Below are 26,681 nucleotides of genomic sequence, written 5' to 3'. Positions count from 1 at the left end.
ATACTGCCCCTATGTACAAGAATATAACTACTATAATACTGCCCCTATGTACAAGAATATAGCTACTATAATACTGCCCCCTATGTACAAGAATATAACTACTATAATACTGCCGCCTATGTACAAGAATATAACTACTATAATACTGCCGCCTATGTACAAGAATATAACTGCTATAATACTGTCTCCTATATATAAGAATATAACTACTATAATACTGATCCCTACGTACAAGAATATAACTACTATAATACTGCCCCCCTATGTACAACAATATAACTACTATAATGCTGCCCCCCATGAACAAGAATATAACTACTATAATACTGCCCCCTATGTACAAGAATATAACTACTATAATACTGCCCCTATGTACAAGACTATAACTACTATAATACTGCTCCTACATAGAAGAATATATCTACTATAATACTGCCCCTATGTACAAGAATATAGCTACTATAATACTGCCCCCTATGTATAAGAATATAACTACTATTATACTGCCCCCTGTAAATGAAAATACAACTACTACAATATTGCCTTCTACGTAAAGCACTGGTTACAAGTTTGGACTCACCTGTTCATGCGATAGTTTTCCATTTTCTTATTGGAATGAGAATATTGTAGTCTCAGACTTAAAGCACCAGAACCATAAAGGAACACATATGGAAAAAAGTAGTAAAGAAACTTGTGTAAAACAAACCGAAATATGTGTTAAACCTTAGATTATCACAGTACTTCACTAGTCTAATAACAGCTTTACAACCCCTTGTCTCTCAAGCAGCTGCATCTGGTCATCACCTGGATGTCTTCCAACAGTCTTAAGTTCACGAAGGTGCGCTGAGCACTTCTATTGCCTTCTCTTCTGCTTTGCCTTTATTTTGCGTCTAACTCAGGGGTGGGTAATTAATTTTCCCAAGGGGCTACATGAGAGACCGTGACTGTTGTGGAGGGCTGAACTAATAGACTGAAATTAATTCTGCTCAATATTAATGTTAACATATTATAATTATTTATATTAATTTTAATTGTATTACTTAATATTGAGCAGAATTAAGTATGATGACATCCCCTATATACCATATGAGCCCACACACAGCACTCCTTTACACTGTATGAGTATGAGCCCACCTACAGCCCCCAATATACATAATGAGCCCCCACATAGCCTCTTATATGCAATATGAGCCCCAACATAGCCCCCCTACCCCACATAGCCTCCTATATACTGTGTGAGCCCCCACTTAGCCTCATTATATACAGTGTGAGCCTCCACATAGCCTCTTATATACAGCATGGGCCCCACATAGCCTCTGATATACAGCATGTGCCCCACTATACAACATATGCAGCACATAGTCTCTGATATACAGCATGTGCCCCACATAGCCTCCAATATACAGTATGAGCCCCCCACATAGCCTCCTATATACAGTATGAGCCCCCCACATTACCTTCATATATTCTTTGTGAGCCCCGCTTCCTTATATACAGTATGAGCCCCACATAGCCTCTATATGCACAGTGTATGCCCCACATAGCCTCCATATATACAGTATGAGCCCCACATAGCTTCCATATATACACTTTAAGCCCCGAATAGCCTCTATATATATATATATATATATATATATATATACTTTGTGAGCCCCACATATCCTCCATATATACAGTATGAGCCCCACATAACTTAATATATGCATACATTGTGAGCACCACATAGCCTTCATATATATAGAGTGTGAGCCCCACATAGCCTCCTATATACGTACAGTGTGATTCCCACATAGCCTACATATATACAGTGTGAGTCCCACATAGTCTCCATATATACAGCGTGTGCCCCACATAGCCTCCCATATACATACAGTGTGATCCCCACATAGCCTCCTGTATACATACAGTGTGAGCACCACATAGCCTCCATATATAGAGTGTGAGCCCCACATAGCCTCCATATATACTGTGTCAGCCTCCACATAGCCTCCATATATACACTGTGAGCCTACACATAACCTCAATATATACTGTGTGAGCCTCCACATAGTCTCCATATATACAGTGTGGGCCCCCACAAAGCCTTCATATATACACTAGGAGTCCCACATAGCCTCCATATGTACACTGTGAGCACAACATAGCATCCATAAATACATACAAATATCCCATACACATGAAAAAAAAAACACCACATATTCACCTCGCTCCCGTTCCCCCGGCGCTCTGCTCCTCTCTTCTGTGCACCGAGTCTCAGTAGTAGCAGCGTGAGGAAATTACGTCATTGCGTCTGCTGTGTCACATGTTGATTGGTGAAAGATGGAGCTGACGGCCTCGTCCTCCACGAGTGTATTCACCGCTGTCTTCATCCTGAGGATGCAGATAGCGGTGACAGCAGGCGGTGGCGGATGGTCGGCGGTTGTGGGGAGGGCATGGTGCAGCCCGTAGGCCTCTGTTTCAGCCATTCAGCTGTGTCAGTCTGTGGCCCAGACTGGAACAGCCAGAGGGATGGCTGTGGCCCGCCGGCCACAGTTTGCCCAGGTCTGGTCTAACTGATACCAAACCATATCAATTGGGTTGAGATCTGGTGACTGTGGAGGCCATGTCATCTGACGCAGCCTCCATCTCTCTCCTTTTTGGTTACATAGGACCTTCAGGCTATATAAGGGCTATTGCATCACCAATGATGATCCCACTAAAGGCAAATCAGATGGGATAGCATGTAATTGCAGAATGCTGTGATAGCCATGCTGGGTAAGTGTTCCTTGACCCCTTGAATGCCGGTTAGACGCCTCTCACCCAGCCAAACCAGATCTCACACTTTGCACCGAGGGGCAGTACCCCAAAACACATTGTCTGCAAATTGAGATTTTGGGTTTGGCTTTAATCCTTTGTCATGTGACAAGGCTCATTAGAGGGTCACTATTGACTTTTAGGATTGCTACTTCCTGTAGGTGGCACTAGAGTTAAAGTGCTCTACTTCTCTGAAGAGACGATTTGAATTTGTAATAAAACACCAAATTTGTCACTAGTAAATCAGCCCCCACACCATCATACCTCATCCTTCATGCGTCACTGTGGGAACCACACATGGAGAAATCATCACTTTTTCGGTGTTACAAAAACATGGCGGTTGGCACCAAAAATCGTAAATTTTGACTCATCAGACCACAGTTCAAAATTCTATTGATCTAATGTCCAGTCCTTGTGTTGCTTGGCCCAAACAGGTTTCTTTCTTCTTGTTTGCAGTCTTTTGTAGTGGCTTCTTTGCACAAATTTGACCATAGAGGTCTTCTTGTCGCAGCCTCCTCTGGACAGATGATGCTGAGATGTATTTGCTACTTGATATCTGTGCATCATTTATGAGGACTGTTATCTGAGGTGCTGTCAATTTGTAATCTCTCAGGTTGGTAACTCTGATAACCGTATGATCTTATCCTCCGCAGCAGAGGTAATTCTTAGTTTTCCTTTCCTGGGGCCCTCACAAAATCTAATCTCATCATCATAATTTATAGTTTTCACGACTGTAATTGAGGATACCTTCAAGGTTCTAGCAATTTTCAGATTGACTGACCTTCATGTCTTCAATTAATAATGGACTATTGTTTCTGTTTATCGTACTTAGTTAAAGGAAACCTGTAATCACGCTATAGTATGTTAAAATAAAGGTATGGCCTTAATGCCGCTGTTATACTGATTTAATAGATACCTGTGGGTAAGAAATCCGCATCCTGGTTCTTGTTTAATTCACGTTAGAAGTTTTGGTGCAATATCCTTTTTGTGGATTGAGGTGGGACTGTGGGTAGGGTTTTTGGCTCTGCCGTGGCCCCTCTGCATTTACACAAGTCTCCTTTTTTAAAGCTTACGCTAGCGCCCCTGGCGTCGCTTGCGCACAATCATCTCCCTGCGGTCTTCAGCAAGATGGCGCATGTGCAGATTGAGATCTTGACTCGTCATTGACTGTGCCATTTTGTTGAAGACCATTGGATGTCAACCTGTGAATGCGCCACCATTTTCCTGAAGACCGGGAGATGAATATGCGCAAGTTCCGCTTGTGACGCTAGTGTGACTTTTAACCCCTTCCCGACATTTGCAGTATATAAGTCAGATGTGAATCTGATAGCCGACACCCGGGAGTCAGTGCCAGAAGCGGTGCCCACACCGCTCCCGGCACTTCAGCCCGCTAAATTCTGCAATCGCTAGAGCGTGCAGGCAGAGGGAAGAAAGCCCCTCTGCCCTTGGAGCGGAGACCCCGCAACGTTCTCCGATCCAAGTGAAAATTTTTTTGAAAAATATTTAAAAAAATTCACAAAATATATATATACAGGATGGTCCAAAAGTAGGTGGACAGAAAATAATAACATTTGAATTAGGCTGTTGCTGTAACTGGAGAACAACTTGATTCATTAGAATTTCGAGATACTTATCTCCTGTGACTGTTCCATCAAAAAATATTGGTCCTAAAACACCAAAACCTCAAATACCACCCCAAACATTGACACCAGGCTCATTTAGTTGTTGCTCTAATGTTAAATGCATGTTCTCATTATACCAGTAAATACAATTATGTCTGTTAATATGGCCGGAAAATTTGAAAGAATCTTCATCACTCCACATAATGTTATCTAAAATTACTGGATTTTCTTCAATTTCGTTAAGCATAATCTCACTAAATTGCAGCCGCCTGTCTGGATCATCCTCCAATAAACCATGAATTAGACGTGGACGTTCAGCTTTCCACCCAATAGATTTCAGGATTCGCATGATAGAAGCTCGTGAAATTCCCAATTCCAAAGAGGCTCTTCTGGTGGACTTTTTTGGACTCTGAACAAATGTTTCAGCAACAAGTTGTTTATTATCTTCTGTACAGACTGTTTTGGGTCGACCAGTTTTTGGAGCATTAAGGATTGAGCCAGTGGCATTGAATTTGTCATGAATGCAGTAAATGGTTTGTCTCTTTGGGGCTTGAGTACCAAATGTTCCAACCCAATTTGCTCTAACAGTTTCAGCATTTTGAGATTTCCAATACTTTGTTAAAATCCATTTTCTTTGATCTGTATTTAAATTATTTGCCATTATGTGTTATCTGAATTATCTGAAAAGAAACAGATTTGGGGGAGATCTATCTGTAAAAACTAGATCTGTGAAACTGGCTCAGTTGCCCTTAGCAACCAATCAGATTCCACCTTTCATTTTCCAAAGAGTCTGTGAGGAATGAAAAGTGGAATCTGATTGGTTGCTAAGGGCAACTGAGCCAGTTTCACTTTACACCATGTGTGATAAATCTCCCCCTTCATAACCTTATTACACTTTCTGTCCACCTACTTTTGGACCACCCTGTATATAATTTATTACCCGTAAATAAATATTTTTCTGAAATAAAAAATTAACAAAAAAAGTACACATATTTGGTATCGCCGCATCCGGAATGACCTAACCTATAAAAATGTCCCACTAGTTAATCCCTTCAGTGAACACCGTAAAAAAACAAACAAAAAAATATGAGGCAAAAAACAATGATCATGATATTTATCATGATACCGCAGAACAAAAAGTGGAATAAAACGCGATCAAACAGACGAATGAAAATAAAAATGATACCGCTGAAAACTTTATCTTGTCCTCTAAAAAACAAGCCACCATACAGCTCTATCAGCCGAAAAATAAAAAAGTTATAGCTCTCAGAATAAAGCAAAGCAAAAATAATTATTTCTTGTAGAAAATAGTTTTTATTGTGTAAAAGCGCCAAATCATAAAAAAATTATATAAATGTAGTATCGCTGTAATTGTACTGACCCAAAGAATAAAGCTGCCTTATCAATTTTACCACACGCGGAACGACATAAAAAAGCAAAAAAAACAATTCCTGAATTACAGGTTTTTGTTCATTTTGCCTCTCAAAAATCAGAATAGAAAGCGATCAAAAAATGTCACGTTCTGGAAAATGGTACCAATAAAAACGTCAGCTCATCTAGCAAAAAAACAAGCCCTCACATGACACTGTCGGCCAAAATATGGAAAAATTATAGCTCTCAAAATATGGCGATGCAAAAATTAATGTAACGGGTCTGGGAGGCGGAACCTCTGAGCTACTATACAAGGGGGCGGTCCTTGTAAGGGAGCGGGTGGCGACCAGGCAGGCAGTCACAGCAGGTGACCGGGACAGTCTCTAGAAGAACGGGCAGGAGGTCACGGCAAGTGACCGGGGCAGTCTCTGGATGAACGGGCAGATGGTCACGGCAAGTGACCGGGGCAGTCTCTGGGTGAACGGGCAGATGGTCACGGCAAGTGACCGGGGCAGTCTCTGGGTGAACGGGCAGATGGTCACGGCAAGTGACCGGGGCAGTCTCTGGGTGAACGGGCAGATGGTCACGGCAAGTGACCGGGGCAGTCTCTGGGTAAAGGGTTGGTACGACCTGTGGCGGCTGATGGTAGACGTGAGCTCCCAGGTGAGCAGGCGAGAGTCTCTGGATAAACGGGTGGTCACAGCATGTGACGGCGGAGCCTCCAGGAAGACCAACAGACAGGCGGCAGATGAGCGCTCCCAGGTGAGCGGGCAGAAGTCTCTGGACAGGCGGGTGGTCACAGCACGTGACGGCAGAGCCTCCAGGTAGGCTAGCAGACAGGCAGCAGATGAGCGCTCCCAGGTGAGCGGGCAGGAGTCACTGGACAGGCAGGTGGTCACAGCACGTGACGGCAGAGCCTCCAGGTAGGCTAGCAGGCAGGTAGCAGGAGTGCGCTCCCAGGTGAGCGGGCAAGCTAGTCCATAGACAGACTGACAGGAGTAGTAAGGCAGACCGTCGGACCTCAGGCTAGCAGGCAGGTAGCAGGATATCAGGCAGGAATTAGACAGCAGACTGGCAGGAATCTGGCAGGTAACTGGCAGGTAACTGGCAACGGGACCTGAGGGCTGAAGCAAAGTAGTGAACAGTGCTACAACATTGCTCGGGCACCTCCATTTTGGAGGAGGTGCCTATTATATGGGAGGTCCTCCGGCAATTGGCCGGGGACTCCTTAGGACGGCGCGCGCGGTCCCTTTAAGAGAGGGGGAGCGCGCACGCGCGCCCTAAGCACACTGCCGGGGAAGGAGCGCGTGCCGGAAGCAGCGGGGAGAGCAGCGCTGGAGGACGCCGCGCCAGGAGCGGGGAGGTGAGAGGGACGGCGTCTCTGCCTAGAACGGAGCAGAGACGCCGATGCTACAATTAATTTATGCAATAAAAAGCTTTTAGTGTGTGACAGCTGGCAAGCATAATAACCCACTATAAATCTGGTATCGCTGTAATCGCACCGACCTGAAGAATAAAGTCGTCTAATCACTTATACTGCACTAGGAATGGCATAAAAAATAAATAAAACCAATTCTTCACCTGCTGTTGATTTGTTCATTCTGGCTCGGCTCACATTTATCCTGCTCTCTGCACTGAGCGCTTACACCGGGGTTTCCGTGTAAATCTCTGAAATACATGATTCAGACGGAACCCCCGGCGCAAGATTCCCTATAATGAGGCAGATGGAGGCACTGTGGACGCTGTCTAACCTATGATCCGGCAGTGTCCGTCTGTTTAGGCGTGCATAAATGTGCCGTTGGCCATAGTTTTCTGCACTTTTGAAAAGGACAACGCTAAACAGAGGCCAGATTGAGTCCAGAGTAACTCTGCTGCCTCATTATAGTGAATGGATCCCTCGGGGGTTAATCTGAATCACGTCATTCAGAGATTTACACGGAAACCCCAATATAAGGGCTCAGCATAGAGCACAGGATAAATGTTAGCCAAAATGTTATGTAAAATGTTCCCGACAAAAGCTTCAAATCAATCCACAAAAAGTCCCCACTGTTCCCATCTGTCAATGGAAATTTAAGAGCTTCTACGTTACTGGTAGCATAAAAGTTCTGGAAAAGTGCTATGGCTCCTCGACCCCCCAAAAGAAATTTAGCAAATTCTGCACTCTCAAATACAAATGCCCCCCTCACTTCTGAGCTCCAGTGTGTGCTTAAACCACAGTTAGCGTCCACATGTCTGGCATTTCTGTAACGATGAGAGCCCGCTTCATTTACGGGTGCGTGTCCAGAAGCACAAGCTGGGCACAATGTACTGGTCACTACAATGTAGTTTGCAATTTTCATTCAGCAACATCCACTGCTGCTTGTTTCTGGAAAAGACCCATGGAGTCAAAATCGTCACTACACCTGTAGTTAAATTCCCAAAGGGGTATAATTTCCAAAATGGGGTCACTTGAGGAGGGATTCTGCTCTTCTAGCACTTAGAGGCTCTGTATATTGCGTCCGCTTACCATTCTAGAAAAATATGCGCTCCAGGAGGCAAATAGCGCTTCGTCCCTCCCGAGTCTCGCCGTGTGGCTAAGCAGTACTGTACAGCCACATATGGGGTATTTCTACATTCAGCAGAAAGTGTGGGACACATTTTGGTGCCATTTTACCCATTTCCCAGTGTAAAAATGTAAAATCTGTGGCTAAAACAAAATTTTGATGGTAAAAAATTATTTTTTTCTTCACTGCCCAAAGGTAAAAAAAATTCTGTGACCCACCTGTGGTGCCAATATGATCACTGCACCCCTAGATGGATTAATTGAGAGGTGTAGTTTGTAAAATGGGGTCTCTTATAGGGGGTCTGCTGTTCTGGTACCTCAGGGGCTCTGCAAATGTGACATGCCACCCTCAAACCAGTCAAGCAAAATATGAACTCCAATATGGTGCTCCTTCCCTTCTGAGCTTTCCCCTGTGCCTCAAAAGTAGTTTTTGACCATATATGGGGTATCAGCGTACACAGGAAAAATTGCACAACAAATTTCGGGGTCCATTTTCTCCTGCTATCCTTGTGAAATGAAAAAGATTGGGGCTAAAGCAACATTTTTGTGGGAAAAATATATGTTTTTCATTTTTACAGATGCACATTGTAAAATTCTGTGAAGCACCTATGAGTTTAAGGTGCTCATCACACATCTAAATAAATTCCTTGAGGGGTCTAGTTTCCAAAATGGTGTCACTTTTCGGGGGTTTCCATTGTTTAGGTACATCAGGAGCTCTCCAAACGCGACATGGCGTCCGCTAATTACTCCAGCAAATTTTGCATACTTAAAGTCAAATGGCGCTCCTTCCCTTCCAAGCCCTGTTGTGCGCCCAAACAGTTTTCCTTCACATATCGGGTATCGGCGTACTCAGGAGAAATTGCACAACAAATTGTATGGTGCAATTTCTCCTGTTACCCTTGCAAAAATAAAAAAATTTGGGGCAAGAAAACATTTTTGTGAAAAAAAGTTAAATGTTCATTGTTTTCTTCCACATTCCAAAAGTTCCTGTGAAGCACCTGAAGTGTTAATAAACTTCTTGAATGTGGTTTTGAGCATCTTGAGGGTATGTGCACACGGTCGGTATTGGCAGCGTTTTGAACGCAGCATACTTTATACTGCATCCAAAGCGCTGCACGCATGTGAATCCACATGTGTTCATTGAACCATGCGGATTCACCGCATCCTATACATTGCACTGATATAATTTCTCTTGAGAAGTTGACATGCTGCGGTCTGGAAAGATGTGCCGCATGTCCGTGTCCGCGGGTGATCCGCAGATGCACTGGGACGCATAGTGAGCATGGGATTTCTTGAAATCCCAACCACTATGCTGTAACATCTGGCCGCTGCGGATTGCACGCAGCGCAAGTGCGCTGCATGCAAACCGCAGCCATTACTGATGCACGTACCCTGAGGGGTGCAGTTGTTAGAATGGTGTCAAAAATGGCTATTTTCTGTCATATAGACCCCTCAAAGTCACTTCAAATGTGATGTAGTCCCTAAAAATATGGTTTTGTAAATTTTGTTGGAAAAATTAGAAATCGCTGGTCAACTTTTAACCCTTATAACTTCCTAACAAAAAAAAAATTGTTTCCAGAATTGTGCTGATGTAAAGTAGACATTTGGGAAATGTAATTTATTAACTATTTTGTCATAACTCTGATATAAGGGCATAAAAATTCAAAGTTTGAAAATTGCCAAATTTTCGATTTTTTCACAAATAAACACGAGTCATATCAAAGAAATGTTACCACTATCATGAAGTACAATATGTTACGAAAAAAAACTTTCTCAGAATCAGTGGGATCAGTTGAAGCGTTCCAGAGTTATTACCTCATAAAGTGACACTGGTCAGAATTGTAAAATTTGGCCAGGTCATGAAGGTGAAAACAGGCTCGAGGGTGAAGGGGTTAAAAAGGGAAGCTCGCACAAACGCAGAGGGGCCTCGAAAACCCTACTCATAGTCTCGTCCAATGCACGAAAAGGATATTGCATATTGCACCAAAACTTCTAACGTTAATTAAACGAGAACCAGGATGCGGATTTCTTCTCTACAGGTAGCTATTAAATCAGTATAAGGGCTCGTTCACACTTCAGTGTCTCCAGCACATGTGGTGACAATTTCCATGTGTACTGGAGACACATACACACATAGACCCATTCAAATGAATGAGTCTGTGCACATGTCAGCATGTTTCCACAGACCGTGTGTCCGTGGGCAAAACACGTTGACATGTCCATTTTTTACCCGCTGCACAGGCCGAAAAATGTCCCACACTGATGACACACGGATGACATCCGTGTGACACGTACCGGCGCCTGGGAATCAGAGGTAAAGTTAGCGCTGTTCCCAAGTGCCGGGTGCTGAACGCTGCCCTCATCATTGTCCCCTGCCAGCGCTTCGATCAGCAACAGCAGGGGACAATTTGAGAATAGTAGTCTGCTACCGCTATCTCCAACTGTAAAAATAAGAAGAAAATAAAAAAAATCCTTATATTCGCCTGCCCTAAATGTGCCCCACTGTAATCCATGCGACTGATCACGCTGGGGAGAATGACGTGCTGCAACGAGCGGGCCCCGGAGCTGCGCTAAGCGAGCAGTGTCCTGTCACTCACTGAGCTCAGTCCTGGGGCCCGCTCGCTGCAGCGCATCATTCTCCCCTGCTCCACGGCGTGAGCGGTTGCATGGATTACAGCGGGGGACATTTAGGACAGGTGAGTATAAGGATTTTGTTATTTAATTCTTATTTTTACAGTTGGAGACAGCGGGAGCAGACTACTACTCTAAACATTGTCCCTTGCTGGTGCTGATCGCAGCGCCGACAGGGGACAAAGATGAGGGCAGCATTCAGTACCCAGCGCTTGGGAACAGCGCTAACTGTACTGCTGATTCTCAGGCACCTGTACGTGTGATCCTGATGCAGCACACGGTTGCCACACATGTGCCACACAGGTGTACACGGACATCTCCGGTACTGGTCTTTCCAGTACCGGAAACATCCGAACGTGTGAAACCGGCTTAATATCACCATTATGTCCATACTTTATATTTCAACATAGTAAATCGTGATGACAGGTTCCCTTTAATTGATTCTTGCCATATTTTGACTTTGAACAGTTGTCGAATAGGGCTTAACACTGTATGGAACTGTGAACTAACACTGCCTTTGGAAAACACACCAGAATGTCCCAAACACTTTCTGAAGGCCAATGATTCCACAAATGAACTTTTGATAAGACACGCTTGTTCATTGTAAGTTTTTCCAGGTGACACCTGATAAAGTTGCTTTAGAGAATGCAGAGGTTGTGTAAAAGTGTCATCAGAGTAAAAGGGGGGTTCTCTCAGGAGTCTAGGGTTTTACACATATTCTGGTTTGTTTCACACATGTTTCTTCTCTCCTTACTTCCATATGTGTTCGTTTGAGGCTTTTTTGCCTTAAATATGAGTTTCCAAGCGAAAAGGTGTATGCAAACTTTTCAATGGTACTGTACAGCAGTGTTCCCCAACTCCAGTCCTCAAGGCCCACCAACAGATCATGTTTTCTGCATTTCCTTAGTATTACACAAGTGATGGAATTATTTCCTGTGCAGGTGATGGAATTATCAACTGTGCAATACTAAGGAAATCCTGAAAACATGACCTGTTGGTGGGCCTTGAGGACTGGAGTTGGGGTACACTGCTGTACAGCAATATAACTACTATAATACTGCCTCCTATGTACAAGATTATAGCTACTATAATACTGCTCCCTATGTACAAGAATATAACTACTATAATACTGTCCCCTATGTACAAGAATATAACTACTATAATACTGCCTCCTATGTACAAGAATATAACTACTATAATACTGCCTCCTATGTACAAGAATATAACTACTATAATACTGCCTCCTATGTACAAGAAAATAACTACTATAATACTGCTCCTATGTACAAGAATATAGCTACTATTATACTGCCCCTATGTACAAGAATATAACTACTATAATACTGCCTCCTATGTACAAGATTACAACTTCTATAATACTGCCCCTATGTACAAGAATATAACTACTATTATACTGCTCCTATGTACAAGAATATAACTACTATAATACTGCCCCTATATACAAGAATATAACTACTATAATACTGCCACTATATACAAGAATATAACTACTATAATACTGCCCCTATGTACAAGAATATAACTACTATAATACTGCCTCCTATGTACAAGATTATAACTACTATAATACTGCTCCCTATGTACAAAAATATAACTACTATTGTACTGCCCCTATGCACAAAAATATAACTACTATAATACTGCCCCTATATACAAGAATATAACTACTATAATACTGCCCCTATATACAAGAATATAACTACTATTATACTGCCCCTATGCACAAAAATATAACTACTATAATACTGCCCCCTATGTACAAGAATATAACTGCTATAATACTGCGCCTATGTATAAGAATATAACTACTATAATACTGCCCCCTATGTAGAAGAATATAACTATTATAATACTGCTCCTCTGTACAAGAATATAAATACTACAATACTGTCCCTATATACAAGAATATAACTACTATAATACTGTCCCTATATACAAGAATATAACTACTATAATACTGCTTCTATATACAAGAATATAGCTACTATAATACTGCCCCCTATGCGTAAGAATATAACTACTATAATGCTGCCCCCTATGTACAAGAATGTAACTACTATAATACTGCCCCTATGTACAAGAATATAGCTACTATAATACTGCCTAAAATTAAACACCTAAACAAAATATCACATGAGGGGCCTAATAAATAGAGACAACCAGCAGACACATAGCCCCCCTAAAAAATAACTTTTATTAATAATCTCTAAAAAGGACCTAAAAGTCCATAGACAAACAACAATAATACTCTAAATGATAGGACATATAGAATCAGGTAATACACCGACCGGGAGGGAATACAGATTCAAGCTGTCCCTGTTATGTCCCTAAATCCTGTCCCTACCTGACAGCGGAGGTTGGCACCCTAATTTGTACTTCGTGGCGCCCCCGCTCAACGTCGGTATCCCTAATGTCCCTACAAGAACCCTTGTCTTAAATTAAATAAAACCACAATAGTGAGAAAGGGTAGAAAAAGTGAACGTATAAATACAGAAGCCGATAATAGGTCAATGATTATAGATGGCCAAATTAATTTGGTCGGGTAAACATAAATGCTCTAGGGTAGAGGAGCACAGTGCTTGTTTCTCCATAGCCAAAACAAATCAAATAGCAGCCAGAGCAATCAAATATGGACACATGCTACACTTTGATAGTCCAGCTATATACCTCAAAAGGGGGCTCAGAAAGCAAAATCCCACCCAGGTAGATGTCTCCCCATACATCAAATGGAATTTAAGTATTGGTATTTGAAAAAGCATAATATCTATATCAAAGTATCAGGTCCAGACTCTGTCTGTCATAGATGTACATAATAGTAGACAGAAAGAAGGACACTTATCATTATTAGTCCCTATACCTTTTCAAAGAGAGACACTCATCATTATTAGTCCCTATTCCTTTTCAAAAGACCAGAAAATGGCAATCAGAATATACATTTTCATTAGTAAAAAAACAATAACACTAAAACCTTAATGGTCCCCAATTCCAGCAGTCAGAAAGTAGATATCATTAGTAAGTAAAAAAATGACACTTATCCTTAGTAGTCCCAACGCGTTTCCCCCTAGTTTCCACCAGGGTTCATCAGGGGATCTGGGGAAGACCTCAATCCCTCACCCCAGATTGCCAGACAATGCTGCATGTGTAGGAAATTCCTGCACATATACCTCCCTTATAAACTCAGCTCAGCCCCATAATTAGTGATAATCGCAAACGCCTGTGTACTGCTGTCATCGTACACATGCCCGGCGTCCACCGCCAAATGTAAGTCCGTGGACCGCACATGGAACGCACGCACCCGGAAATGACGATATGCTAATGACGCCCACCGGAAATGACGTCACCAGACTGCATCAGAGTATCTGAAGCGCATCTGGAACGCACACACCCGGAAGTAACGGTGTCTAACTAGCGTCCATCGGGATATGATGTCATCCAAATGTGGCGGTACATGGTTAGGAGGCAAAGTCTACACCCATCCCCATATACGTCCGTCAGTAATTGTCATGGTAGCCTGATTCTATATGTCCTATCATTTAGAGTATTATTGTTGTTTGTCTATGGACTTTTAGGTCCTTTTTAGAGATTATTAATAAAAGTTATTTTTTAGGGGGGCTATGTGTCTGCTGGTTGTCTCTATTTATTAGGCCCCTCATGTGATATTTTGTTTAGGTGTTTAAATTGATTTTCTAGTATGGCTGGCTTCTTATCAGGCCCTTTTGATACTAATAAATGGATGGATGATGCTCGAGAGGTTTTTTTTTTTGAAGCTGAATTGGAGAATAGCTCCTCAGCAACTCCTACCCTAAAAGCAGTGTTTACTGAGCTACTGAGTGCGTTTAAAGACAACATTAAATCTTGGTGGGAGGTACAATGAGCTTCTCGAGTTTTATCTGATTCCAAGAATGTGATATTAGGGGCCGAATAGAACCAGCCTATATGGTATTGGTCTAATGATCACCATATATATATACCCATTGTGGCTAAATATGTATTTATATGTTTGGGACTTATTTTTCTCCTACTCTAACAGCGTTAAATACTCTGTGGATGATAAACAACATTGTAATATGTGGATAACACTTTAATTATATAATAGTCAGACTCCAACCTTCCTATTTATTATATACTGAATGCCTTTGTCCTCCGGTGTACAGCGTGTACATTTATTTTGCGCTGAATAACTTTTGGACATCTTAGCCCTGGTGCCGACCTGTCCGTCTATGGCACTTTAAATATATGGGGTATGTTGGTGGGAGGTATGCCCGTCTGGCCGGTGTTTGCATTGCTGGCTACCATGACAATTACTGACGGACGTATATGGGGATGGGTGTAGACTTTGCCTCCTAACCATGTACCGCCACATTTGGATGACATCATATCCCGATGGACGCTAGTTAGACACCGTTACTTCCGGGTGTGTGCGTTCCAGATGCGCTTCAGATACTCTGATGCAGTCTGGTGACGTCATTTCCGGTGGGCGTCATTAGCATATCGTCATTTCCGGGTGCGTGCGTTCCATGTGCGGTCCACGGACTTATATTTGGCGGTGGACGCCGGGCATGTGTACGATGACAGCAGTACACAGGCGTTTGCGATTATCACTAATTATGGGGCTGAGCTGAGTTTATAAGGGAGGTATATGTGCAAGAATTTCCTACACATGCAGCATTGTCTGGCAATCTGGGGTGAGGGATTGAGGTCTTCCCCAGATCCCCTGATGAACCCTGGTGGAAACTAGGGGGAAACGCGTTGGGACTACTAAGGATAAGTGTCATTTTTTTTACTTACTAATGATATCTACTTTCTGACTGCTGGAATTGGGGACCATTAAGGTTTTAGTGTTATTGTTTTTTTACTAATGAAAATGTATATTCTGATTGCCATTTTCTGGTCTTTTGAAAAGGAATAGGGACTAATAATGATGAGTGTCTCTCTTTGAAAAGGTATAGGGACTAATAATGATAAGTGTCCTTCTTTCTGTCTACTATTATGTACATCTATGACAGACAGAGTCTGGACCTGATACTTTGATATAAATATTATGCTTTTTCAAATACCAATACTTAAATCCCATTTGATGTATGGGGAGACATCTACCTGGGTGGGATTTTGCTTTCTGAGCCCCCTTTTGAGGTATATAGCTGGACTATCAAAGTGTAGCATGTGTCCATATTTGATTGCTCTGGCTGCTATTTGATTTGTTTTGGCTATGGAGAAACAAGCACTGTGCCCCTCTACCCTAGAGCATTTATGTTTACCCGACCAAATGAATTTGGCCATCTATAATCATTGACCTATTATCGGCTTCTGTATTTATACGTTCACTTTTTCTACCCTTTCTCACTATTGTGGTTTTGTTTAATTTAAGACAAGGGTCCTTGTAGGGACATTAGGGATACCGACGTTGAGCGGGGGCGCCACGAAGTACAAATTAGGGTGCCAACCTCCGCTGTCAGGTAGGGACAGGATTTAGGGACATAACAGGGACAGCTTGAATCTGTATTCCCTCCCGGTCGGTGTATTACCTGATTCTATATGTCCTATCATTTAGAGTATTATTGTTGTTTGTCTATGGACTTTTAGGTCCTTTTTAGAGATTATTAATAAAAGTTATTTTTTAGGGGGGCTATGTGTCTGCTGGTTGTCTCTACTATAATACTGCCCCAATGTACAAGAATATAACTACACTAATACTGCCCCCTATGTACAAGAATATAACTACTATAAGGCTATGTGCCCACGTTGCATTTATGAAGCAGAAAATTTCTGCTGCATAAATGCAAGTCCTCTCCCGGAAAAACGCATGCGGAATTCCGCACGCGTTTATCGCGCATTTTTCGCGCGTTTATCACGCGTTTTCCACATGCGGAATTGCCTTGCGTTTTTTATGCATTGGACAAAGGCAATTCCGCTTGCGGAAACGCAAAATTAAATGACATGCTGCGGATTTTTGAACGCGGCATAAACGCTGCGGAAAAATCCGCAGCATGTGCATAGAACTTGCGGAATCCCATTGGGGAACATGGGGTGCGGATATACATGCGTTTTTCAAGCGTTTACGCTGCGGAAATTCCGCAGCATATACGCTTGAAAAATGCTACGTGGGCACACAGCCTAATACTGCCCCTATGTACAAGAATATAACTACTATAATACCGCCCCCTATGTACAAGAATGTAACTACTATAATACTGCCTCCTATGTATAAGAATATAACTACTATAATACTGCCCCCTATGTACAAGAATATAACTACTATGATACTGCCCCTATGTGCAAGAATATAACTACTATAATACTGCTCCTATGTACAAGAATATAACTACTATAATACTGCCTCCTATGTACAAGAATGTAACTACTATAATACTGCCTCTATGTACAAGAATATAACTTCTATAATACTGCCCCCTATGTATAAGAATATAACTACTATAATACTGCCCCCTTTATACAAGAATATTAGTACTATAATACTGCCCCCATGTATAGGAATATAACTACTATAATACTGCCCCCTATATACAAGAATATAACTACTATAATACTGACCCCGGTCCTTATTTTCATAGTTCAGTGACTTTCCACCCATGTAATTAAATTAGTGGGAAACATCTTGGGTATTTTTTTTATTTTTATTTAATTATTTGCTGCTTCCTCTGGATCTTTAGCACGGTTGGGCCCTAGATTCTCCAGAGGAACAATACTGTCAATATATGTAATTTTGTAGATGTGGTGAGAATGGGAGTGGATGAGGGCACTGTTCAGAAGACAGTTGCAATGTAAGAGGAGGCCTTACATTTGTGTGGTGTCCTGTCAAATATGAACTTGGGTGCCATTGTGCCTGTAAGAATTGAGCTCTGCTCCCTGACCCCTCAGGGTTCTTTGTGCAGTTTTTGTGCATCCTACTTTGCTATTGCCTCTGACCCCCTCATACATGTGGACAGTGGATTGGCCGTAGGTGCATATGCTTTTACTGGATTGAGGAGATTTGGCCTCTGCCATGCACCAGCTTTTGCAGGAACCCAGGATCATGCCTTTAAGAGGGAGTCAGGTGATCCACAAACACACTAGATAGTACGTCAGGCCGATGGTCAAAATCAGCAGCATCTTTAGGTGCAGGTAAGTGACCTCTCCCATCTTAGTGATGAGAGCAGCATTTCTGACAATTTATATGGGTGCACTGTTAAAATGCCGCAGTTTAATGGAGACTGCCCAGGTTTCATATCAGCTTTAATACTGTCATCATATAGCAGTATATATAATAGTGCACTGCTGGAGGGGCTAATAGGAAAAGCAAATAATGGCCCCCTGATTTGTATCTGGAGGGGTTGCCTGAAGGGCATTGTCTGGTAGCACACTATACATCTGTGAAAGATACCTTTAAGAATACTGCAGACATATAGCAGTCTGTACCCAGGATGGGAGGATATTGATTTTGTGGAGATTTTTTTTTTATATATTTTTTTTTATTTTCCATTTAGGTTGTTGGGACCTCGGAGGTTAAATGAGGAACTTGTCACTGCCAGCAGCCAGAGGCTGATCGCTTCTACCTACTGCAGATCTCCTGGGATGAACATGACCCACAAGACGTCCTTGGAGCTCCTGGCATGTGATGCTACCTGCGCGGACCCGGGTAACGTCACCATCTCCGGTGAGATGTATGTAGAGTTTATTCCCGTCTCAGCCTGGCACCTATAAGATGCATTTGCAGGCTCTGGAGCATTCCTGCTCCCTGCGTAGAGATGCATGAGGGCATGACACTGGGATGATGCATGCATGGTGCTGTATAGCTATGCCAGGGTGCAGGTGCCCATCTCTCTCACACACACAGGGTGACACGTGCTGCCTGCCCCCCTTCCCTTTCCCAGTCACACATGGTTGTCTGCTCCGTCACACACAGTCGGTAGGATTGAGCAGCTTCTTCTGAGCTGATCTCGGTTCTCTGCCCATTAATGAGCTGGTGCAGACTCAGACCCGCCCAGCAACCAATGGCAGCTGAGGAGAAGAGTTGGGGAGGGGGGGCACTGCAGGCAGACTTGTGTTTACACCGGCCCCCCCAGACTGAAGTGGGGAGACAGGCAGTGAGGCAGCGTCTGGGACAGAGAGAGAGAAAGAGCAGAGCCAGAGACAAAGGAAGGAAGAGAAGAGAGAAGAACTGGGGGTGATAGACAGAGAAAGAAACTCCTGGGCACTGATTGGCACCGTGACCTTCTACTGCAGTGCCAGCATCTTCTCACTGCACCCTGGTCCATTGCTGTCCTGTTCTTCAAGGCCACCTGTCCTGCATGCTTCCTGCAGGCAGCCGGGTCCTGCTAACCCTTTCAGTGCCCAGCATCCTGTCCTCGGTGCCCGCTTCTGCTGCTAAGCCAACACCTTCTGGACTGTCTGCGAGAAGCAGCATGGCATTTCTGTAGGAACTTCTAACTTCAAATCTCAGGATGGTGCAACATAAAACTGTTGGGGGAAACCCAAAGACACCTGATGCTGTTCCTGGGGGGCCCAGCTGGTGTAAGACCCCTAGTGGGCACATCAAACGTCCAATGAATGCCTTCATGGTGTGGTCTCAGATAGAGAGGAGGAAGCTGATGTCTCTGTGCCCTAACATGCACAACGCTGACATCTCTCGCAGCCTTGGCCAACGCTGGAAGTTACTGGAGGACACAGATAAAATCCCGTACGTCCGAGAGGCTGAACGTCTGCGGCTCAAACACATGGCTGACTATCCCAACTACAAATATAGGCCGCGCCGACGTACCCGGGATCCAGCGAGCAGAACACGCGCCAGGCTGCCCCGTACCACGTCTAGGTGCCAACCTGCTGCCTCGCCATGCCAGTCGGAAGTGAATCTGGGATCCAGCATGCACTGGGGGGAGGAAAATCCCAGGTGGGGGGGGCACAAAGACGACCAATCAGAAGAGACGCAAAATCGGGAGTCATCACCACGCAGCCCAGAGGTGCCCCCCTACTCCCATGCCCGCTCCCTGCCCTCCTCCCCAGAGCCAGTTGAAGATGATGATGGCCTGGATGAAAGTCTACCCGGACTCTGTTCGGGGTCCCTTTGCGTCCCACCGGAGAGAGAGCTTCCAAGCAGCGGGTCCCATTTCGAGTTTCCCGATCATTGCACCCCCGAGGTGGTGGAGATGATATCTGGGAGTGGCCTCCTCGGAAGTGTGTCCGACCTCGTGTTCTCCTTCTGATCCCAAACCCCACGGCCCACAGAGAGGCGTCGGCAGCAGGTAACACCTTGTGGAACTGACCCCCCGCCCAACGAGAAAAGGTGAATGCATGGACCACTCTCACTCTCTGCAGTCTCTGAGCACTTTCCGTCTTGACTGTCTCTCCAGACACTTACTCTACAGTTTCTCAGGGTGCTCTCTGCTGTCTCTTTCAGCTTCTGGCTCACAGACAGGCTTCCCTGCTTTCGCTCACGTTGCTGTCTGAATTTTTGGCTGTCTCTGTAGGCACTCTCATGCTGTCTTATAGTGCACTCTCTCTCTCGCTGACCCTTGAAAGAGTTATCTTTCATTCTAAACTGAGCGCTCTCTCTTGTGCTGCCATCACCTCCAGGCCTGTAATACTGACGGGCAGACACATGGTGCCCATGCATGTCTGTAGACAGACATACCCCACACGTGTGCCACTATCTGTCTGCCAACCTCGCCCTGCTCCTGAACTCCAGACAGGGGCCACAATAACTCAGAGCGAAGAGACAGGTAAGGACATACAGACAGGTGTGTACAAAATCTATCTATCTATCTATCATTTATCTCAAATCTATTATCTTTCTTTCCTTCTTTCTTTTTGTTCTCTTTTCCTTTTTTTATGTAATGGAAATTTGTTTATCTATCATCTATCTATCCAGCTATCATTTATCTCAAATCTATTATCTATCTTTCCTTCTTTCTTTTTGTTCTCTCCTTTTTTCATGTAACGGAAATTTGTTTATCATATCTATCATCTATCTATCATCTATCTATCGTATCTATCTATCATCTATCTATAGTATCTATCATCTATCTATCATTTATCTCAAATCTATTATCTTTCTTTCCTTCTTTCTTTTTGTTCTCTTTTCCTTTTTTTATGTAATGGAAATTTGTTTATCTATCATCTATCTATTATCTATCTATCATCTATCTATTATCTATCTATCATCTATCTATCCAGCTATCGTTTATCTCAAATCTATTATCTATCTTTGTTTCTTTCCTTCTTTCTTTTTTTTTCTTTCTTTCTCTCCTTTTTTCCTTCTTTCTTTTCTTCTCAATTCTATCTATCTCATATGTAATGGAAATTTGATTATCTATCTATCTATCTATCTATCTATCTATCTATCTATCTATCTATCCCCCTCTGAATTCTCCTCAGGACAGTTTCTCCCACCTTTCTCTTTCTGTATAATGTAAAACCTCAGGACAAGACCTCAGGACTTATTTCCCTGTAAATCAGGGGCTCAGAAACCTTCTACAGACCTCAGGACCCTTCTTGGCACACAGACCCCTCCCTATCGTCTCACTTTTATCCTCAGAAGCTCTCAGGAAACGTTACTGACCTCAGATCCCCTCATATAGCAAGGAGGGGAGTGACCAACCACTATACCGCTCATCTCCGCCTCTGCACTGTCTATATATATATATATATATATATATATATATATATATATATATATATCCTCTCACGTGTCTGCACATATGTGCAGTCATCTGCCTGTGTCTGCTTCACTGCATGTATATATAATGTATGTCTGAGCTGCGCCTCCAGCAGCAGTCATCATTGGCACGCTGTGCAATAACCGTTCCAGGCACGTTCTCCCTCTATATATACAGTATATTTATATACCAAGGTGCAATTGCCCATATTTTGGCAGGGGCAGCACGAGAGAGAGCGCCAGTTCAAGGTGGGCCAAAATGCATTCCTTAGGGTTGGGTATGTCTTATAAGGGGCTGTATATTCCTTTTTTGGGGGGATACAGACATTTTTGGGACGGGCTCATTCTTTAAAGCTGGGGGCTTAGGGTTAAGGCAAGGACTAGGGTTATCTGTTTCTTATTTCTTATACCCACTCCCCCCCGCATCTTGTGAATTTCTCAGATTTGACTCGCTCAGGAACTCAAGATTTAATGCAGGGAATTCATATTTGATTGTAAGGACTCGGAGCCTAGACATCTGATGGGACTGACCAGATTCACAAAAGAAGTCTTGTGTTCCCGAGATGCCAGCAGGGCGGAGACACTGAGCAGTTGGAAAACCATCAGAGCTGGGGCACTGAGGGATTGGGGTTACCAACGACGCAGTGTCATCATGTCCCATGGGGATCATGCTATTTGCACATTTGGGGATTTTTCATGGAACGGAGCCAATTTATGACTTTTTATTGGTACAAGTTAAAAAAAAAAAAAAAAAAAATTACTCCTTCCAGATCCTTAACTGTGGGGTCTGGCCTGATATAACGGGATAAAATAGGGAGTGGGGTGGTTAAGAATTAATGGGAAAGTGTGTTGGGAGGAAGGGAGGGATGGATTAGGGACTTTGGGTAATGTATGGAGGTGGAGAATCTTATCTGACAACAATAAAACACAATGAAAATGTATTTTCTGAATGGTAATGACTGGTAAATAATCTGCAAACTTCACAGGCTAAAACTAGGACCACATTGCTACTTGTGGGGCATTCAAGGTCTACACCTGAAAGGAGTCATGGTCACCAATAAAGTAGTGACTACTATGTTGATGATCATTGGAGCAGATTGACGTGCTGGAATTAGTGAGTCCAATCTTCCCCAATGGGAGCACAACACTCACGCTTTACCTGGTACACTGACACTTGGGGTACAGCACAATGACACTTGGGTTCAGGACAATAACACACTGACACTTAGGGGACAGGACAATGACACTGACACTTGTGGTGCAGGATAATGATGCTTGGGGTACAGCACAATGACACTTGGGTTCAGGACAATGGCACACTGACACTTGGAATACAGGACAATGACACACTGACATTTGGGGTACAGAACAATGACACTTGGGTTCAGGACAATGGCACACTGACACTTGGAATACAGGACAATGACACTCACACTTGGGGCACAGCACAATGACACTTGGGTTCAGGACAATGACACACTGACACTTGGGGTACAGCACAATGACACTTGGGTTCAGGACAATGACACACTGACACTTGGAGTACAAGACAATGACACTTGGGGTACAGCACAATGACACTGACAGTATAGGATAATGACCCTCTGGCACTTGGACAACAGGACATTGTCACTGATACTTAAGGGTACAGGATAATGACACTGACATTTGGGGTACAGGACAATGACACTGACTGTCAGGGTATAGGATAATGACACTCGGGGTACAGGATAATGACCCACTGACACTTGGGGGTACAGGATAATGACACTGACACTTGGGGTACAAGACAATGACACTGACACTTGGGGTACAATACCATGACACTTGGGGTGCAGCACAATGACACAGTGAGAAAATTTCCTAATTCATACACTTGTGGCCATTCCTCCTCCTACTGATGCAGACGCTCGTGTAAGTAAGAACAGTGCCACGACTGGTGCCTGGTGTATTATTGAGTAACACCACAGAGTATGCAGCATTTATATGGTTAATGTATGTTCAGCATTAAAAAGTAATAGAAAGTATGGGAGTGCATTCATGAATAATACACAGAATGGAGGAGCAGCTGGCGCCAATGTTGCCTCCTCACATATAAGAACACTGGATTCTTAACCTTACCACAAGGTTTGCTACTTGACTTATGAAGACTCCAAAAATGTCCCTCTCTGTAAATGTGGATTTCAAGAAAGACTGGATAAGACCTTGCATTAGAAGAAGCTGGCTGCAGCCTGTCATGTCAGCGGTAGTGAAAGCTTGTGGGCTGAGCCAGCGAATATCTCCATACACAACATCTAAATGTAGATGAATTCATCCTGGTGCAAGACGTATTAAAGGCAATAACTGCGCTCGTCTAAAATTCCCAAGATGATCTGTAGGAAAGATGTCCCCTCCGGTAACGGCTTCTGATCATGTCTTCTACTCTAAAAGGATGCCCGCAGCAGCGATACAGATGAGAAGTGCACAACCCGAGCAGTGGGAATAGATGTGACTGTAACATGCCGTAAGATCTACTGCTAATGACTGAGAGGAGGAAGCCTAAGACATACTGACATTCGGGGTACAGGACTACGACACACTGATAGTTGTGATACCGGACAATGAAATTGACATTTGGGGTACAAGATACTGACACTTGGAGGACAGGACAATGACATTGACACTTTTGGATACAGGATAATGACCCTGACCCTTTATGTCAGAGTACAGGATAATAACATCGACATTAGGGGGAAAGGACAATGAAATTGACACTTGGGGTTCAATACAATGATACTGACACTTGGGGCACAGGATGACACACTGACACATGGGGTACAGGATAATGATGGACCAACACTTTGGGTACAGTACAATGACACACCTACACTTAAGGTACAGGATAATGACATTGACACTTAGGGTACAGGATAATGACATTGACACTTGGGGTACAGGACAATGGCACTGACACTTTGGGTACAGTACAATGACACACCTACACTTAAGGTACAGGATAATGACATTGACACTTAGGGTACAGGATAATGACATTGACACTTGGGGTACAGGACAATGGCACTGACACTTTGGGTACAGTACAATGACACACCTACACTTAAGGTACAGGATAATGACATTGACACTTAGGGTACAGAACAATGACATTGACACGTGGGGTACAGAATAATGACACTGGGGGTACAGAACAATGACACTTGGGGTACAGGACAATGACACGGACACTTGGGGTAAAGAATGGCATGCTGACAATTGGGGTACAGGACAATGATGGACTGACACGAGTTAATAAAGCAGTCTCATACATCTATGTACTAGTATTACATAAGTGGACAGGTTAATGTCTCATTTCCTGAAATACTCTGTACTGTAGTGCTACATCATAGGAAAATTCTTTACATCACTCCAAATGCCACATTCGTAAGTTTGGTGTGAGGACACATTTCCGCACATATTAAACAGCATGTGACTGTATACGGGGTGTCGCTTTTATTATATATACAGTGGTGAGTATATCAGTCTCACAATGAGCGGTTTGTACGTTGTGACCGTCAGCATGAAACGTGGGCGGCCGCCAAGTCCTTCCATCTAATGAATAAAGTGACTCAGTTTTGGATCGGATGTCTTCTCCAGCGTCGCTCTCGACCCCTCCATCTGGTACATGCAGCTCTACTGTATAACGTAGGTGCGGGCAGCGCTGTGGCAAGCCAGGGGTTAACTCTCTGCTAGGAATGTGAAAGCGCTTCCTGCTGGGTCTTTGATCTTTTGCTTTTCCACAAAGTTCACTGCTGCCTTAAAGAGGAAGGAAGAAATGGAAACTATCACTGGTCAGCTGTGCAGATCTGACTTGCAGAAACCAGGGAAAGCTGGGTGACGGCTCCCATTATAGTGGCTACATTCAGAGGCATCACTGCTCCTGGACCCCAAAATCTCACTGGTTCCTCAACAGTATCATTTATAATTCTGCGGCCGACCTACATAGCAGAGGGGGCTTTGGTGCAAGTGCTGCCTCTGCGCCCCATGTATCAACTCCCAGTTTTCCTAGAAACAGATATAACTACAAAATTTTCAAATATAACTTTTTTTAGGGGTTGATGCAAGGGGAGGACGATGTGTTACTAATTAGACTTCCACCTGTTTATATACAACATGCCAGGTTTTGGGGAGTAGGGAGTGGTAAAGGGTCAGCACTACTTCTACGATTGGGTGCATGACCCTCCTAGACCACTATACCACCGCAATTAAGTAATATGTGACCAGAAATATGGAGGCCGCACTCTCTTGGATTGCTTGCAATTTCAGGAAGGCATTACAGTAGATTATGCATTAATCACAACGTTTCCGCCTATCAGCACACCCTTCTTCAGGCATATAGTGGGGCCACGGCTTTATGAACAGCCTACAACTAAGGCAGCACAACCAAGTCTGAAGAAGGGCATACTGATCGGCTGAAATGTTGTGATTAGAGATGAGCGAACACGAACTGTAAGGTTCAGGGTTCGTACCAGACGGTGCTGAACACAGACTTATCCCGGAAGTCCATTTTTAGGGTTCAGAGTTCCGGGAGAAAGAAAGAGAGAGACTTTGCTTTCTTTGGCAGCCCCCTAGCCCTTCCTACGACCATTTTACAGCACCAAAGTTTGGGTCCCCATTAACTTCAATGGGGTTCGGGTTCCGGTTTAATTCAGGTAATCGAACCGAATTTTGGACTAAAGTTTGGTCGATCCCGACCATCCATGGTCTGCTCATCCATAATTGTGATTAATGCATAATCTATGGTGGTGGAGACTGTAATACGTTCTTGAAGCTACAAGCAATGCAAAAAGAGTGCTACCTCCATCTTTCTGGGTGTTTATTCCATCACTATAGATCACCGGCATTGCTCGTGCAATGGCATGGTGGTAGCGTTTCCCTTTAGTTGGTGCAGAATGGCCTATCATCTGCATGGAGGATGATGGTGAAAATACTTTCTCTACGCAGCCAGTAGAAATTAATCAGCATTCACTATGAATTGCATCGGAAACAAGGGAAATTCTACAGCTCAGGGAAT

The 26,681-nt window shown here is 43.5% G+C and overlaps 1 protein-coding gene across 1 annotated transcript; it reads left to right on the top strand.

Moving 5' to 3' along the window:
- Positions 1-18,446: 18,446 nt before the first annotated feature.
- SOX12 (SRY-box transcription factor 12) lies at positions 18,447-23,534 on the top strand. The gene has a single exon (XM_073682803.1). It carries the CDS (start codon positions 19,422-19,424, stop codon positions 20,178-20,180), a length of 759 nt encoding a protein of 252 aa, XP_073538904.1. The 5' UTR covers positions 18,447-19,421; the 3' UTR covers positions 20,181-23,534.
- The last annotated feature ends 3,147 nt before the right edge of the window (positions 23,535-26,681 follow it).

The sequence above is a fragment of the Phyllobates terribilis genome, unplaced genomic scaffold, assembly GCF_046119375.1.
Source record: "Phyllobates terribilis strain yellow unplaced genomic scaffold, ASM4611937v1 Scaffold_5__5_contigs__length_657084704, whole genome shotgun sequence".
NCBI lineage: Eukaryota > Metazoa > Chordata > Amphibia > Anura > Dendrobatidae > Phyllobates > Phyllobates terribilis.
The sequence above is the reverse complement of the archived record's forward strand: the minus strand, read 5'-3'. Positions and strand labels throughout refer to the sequence as shown.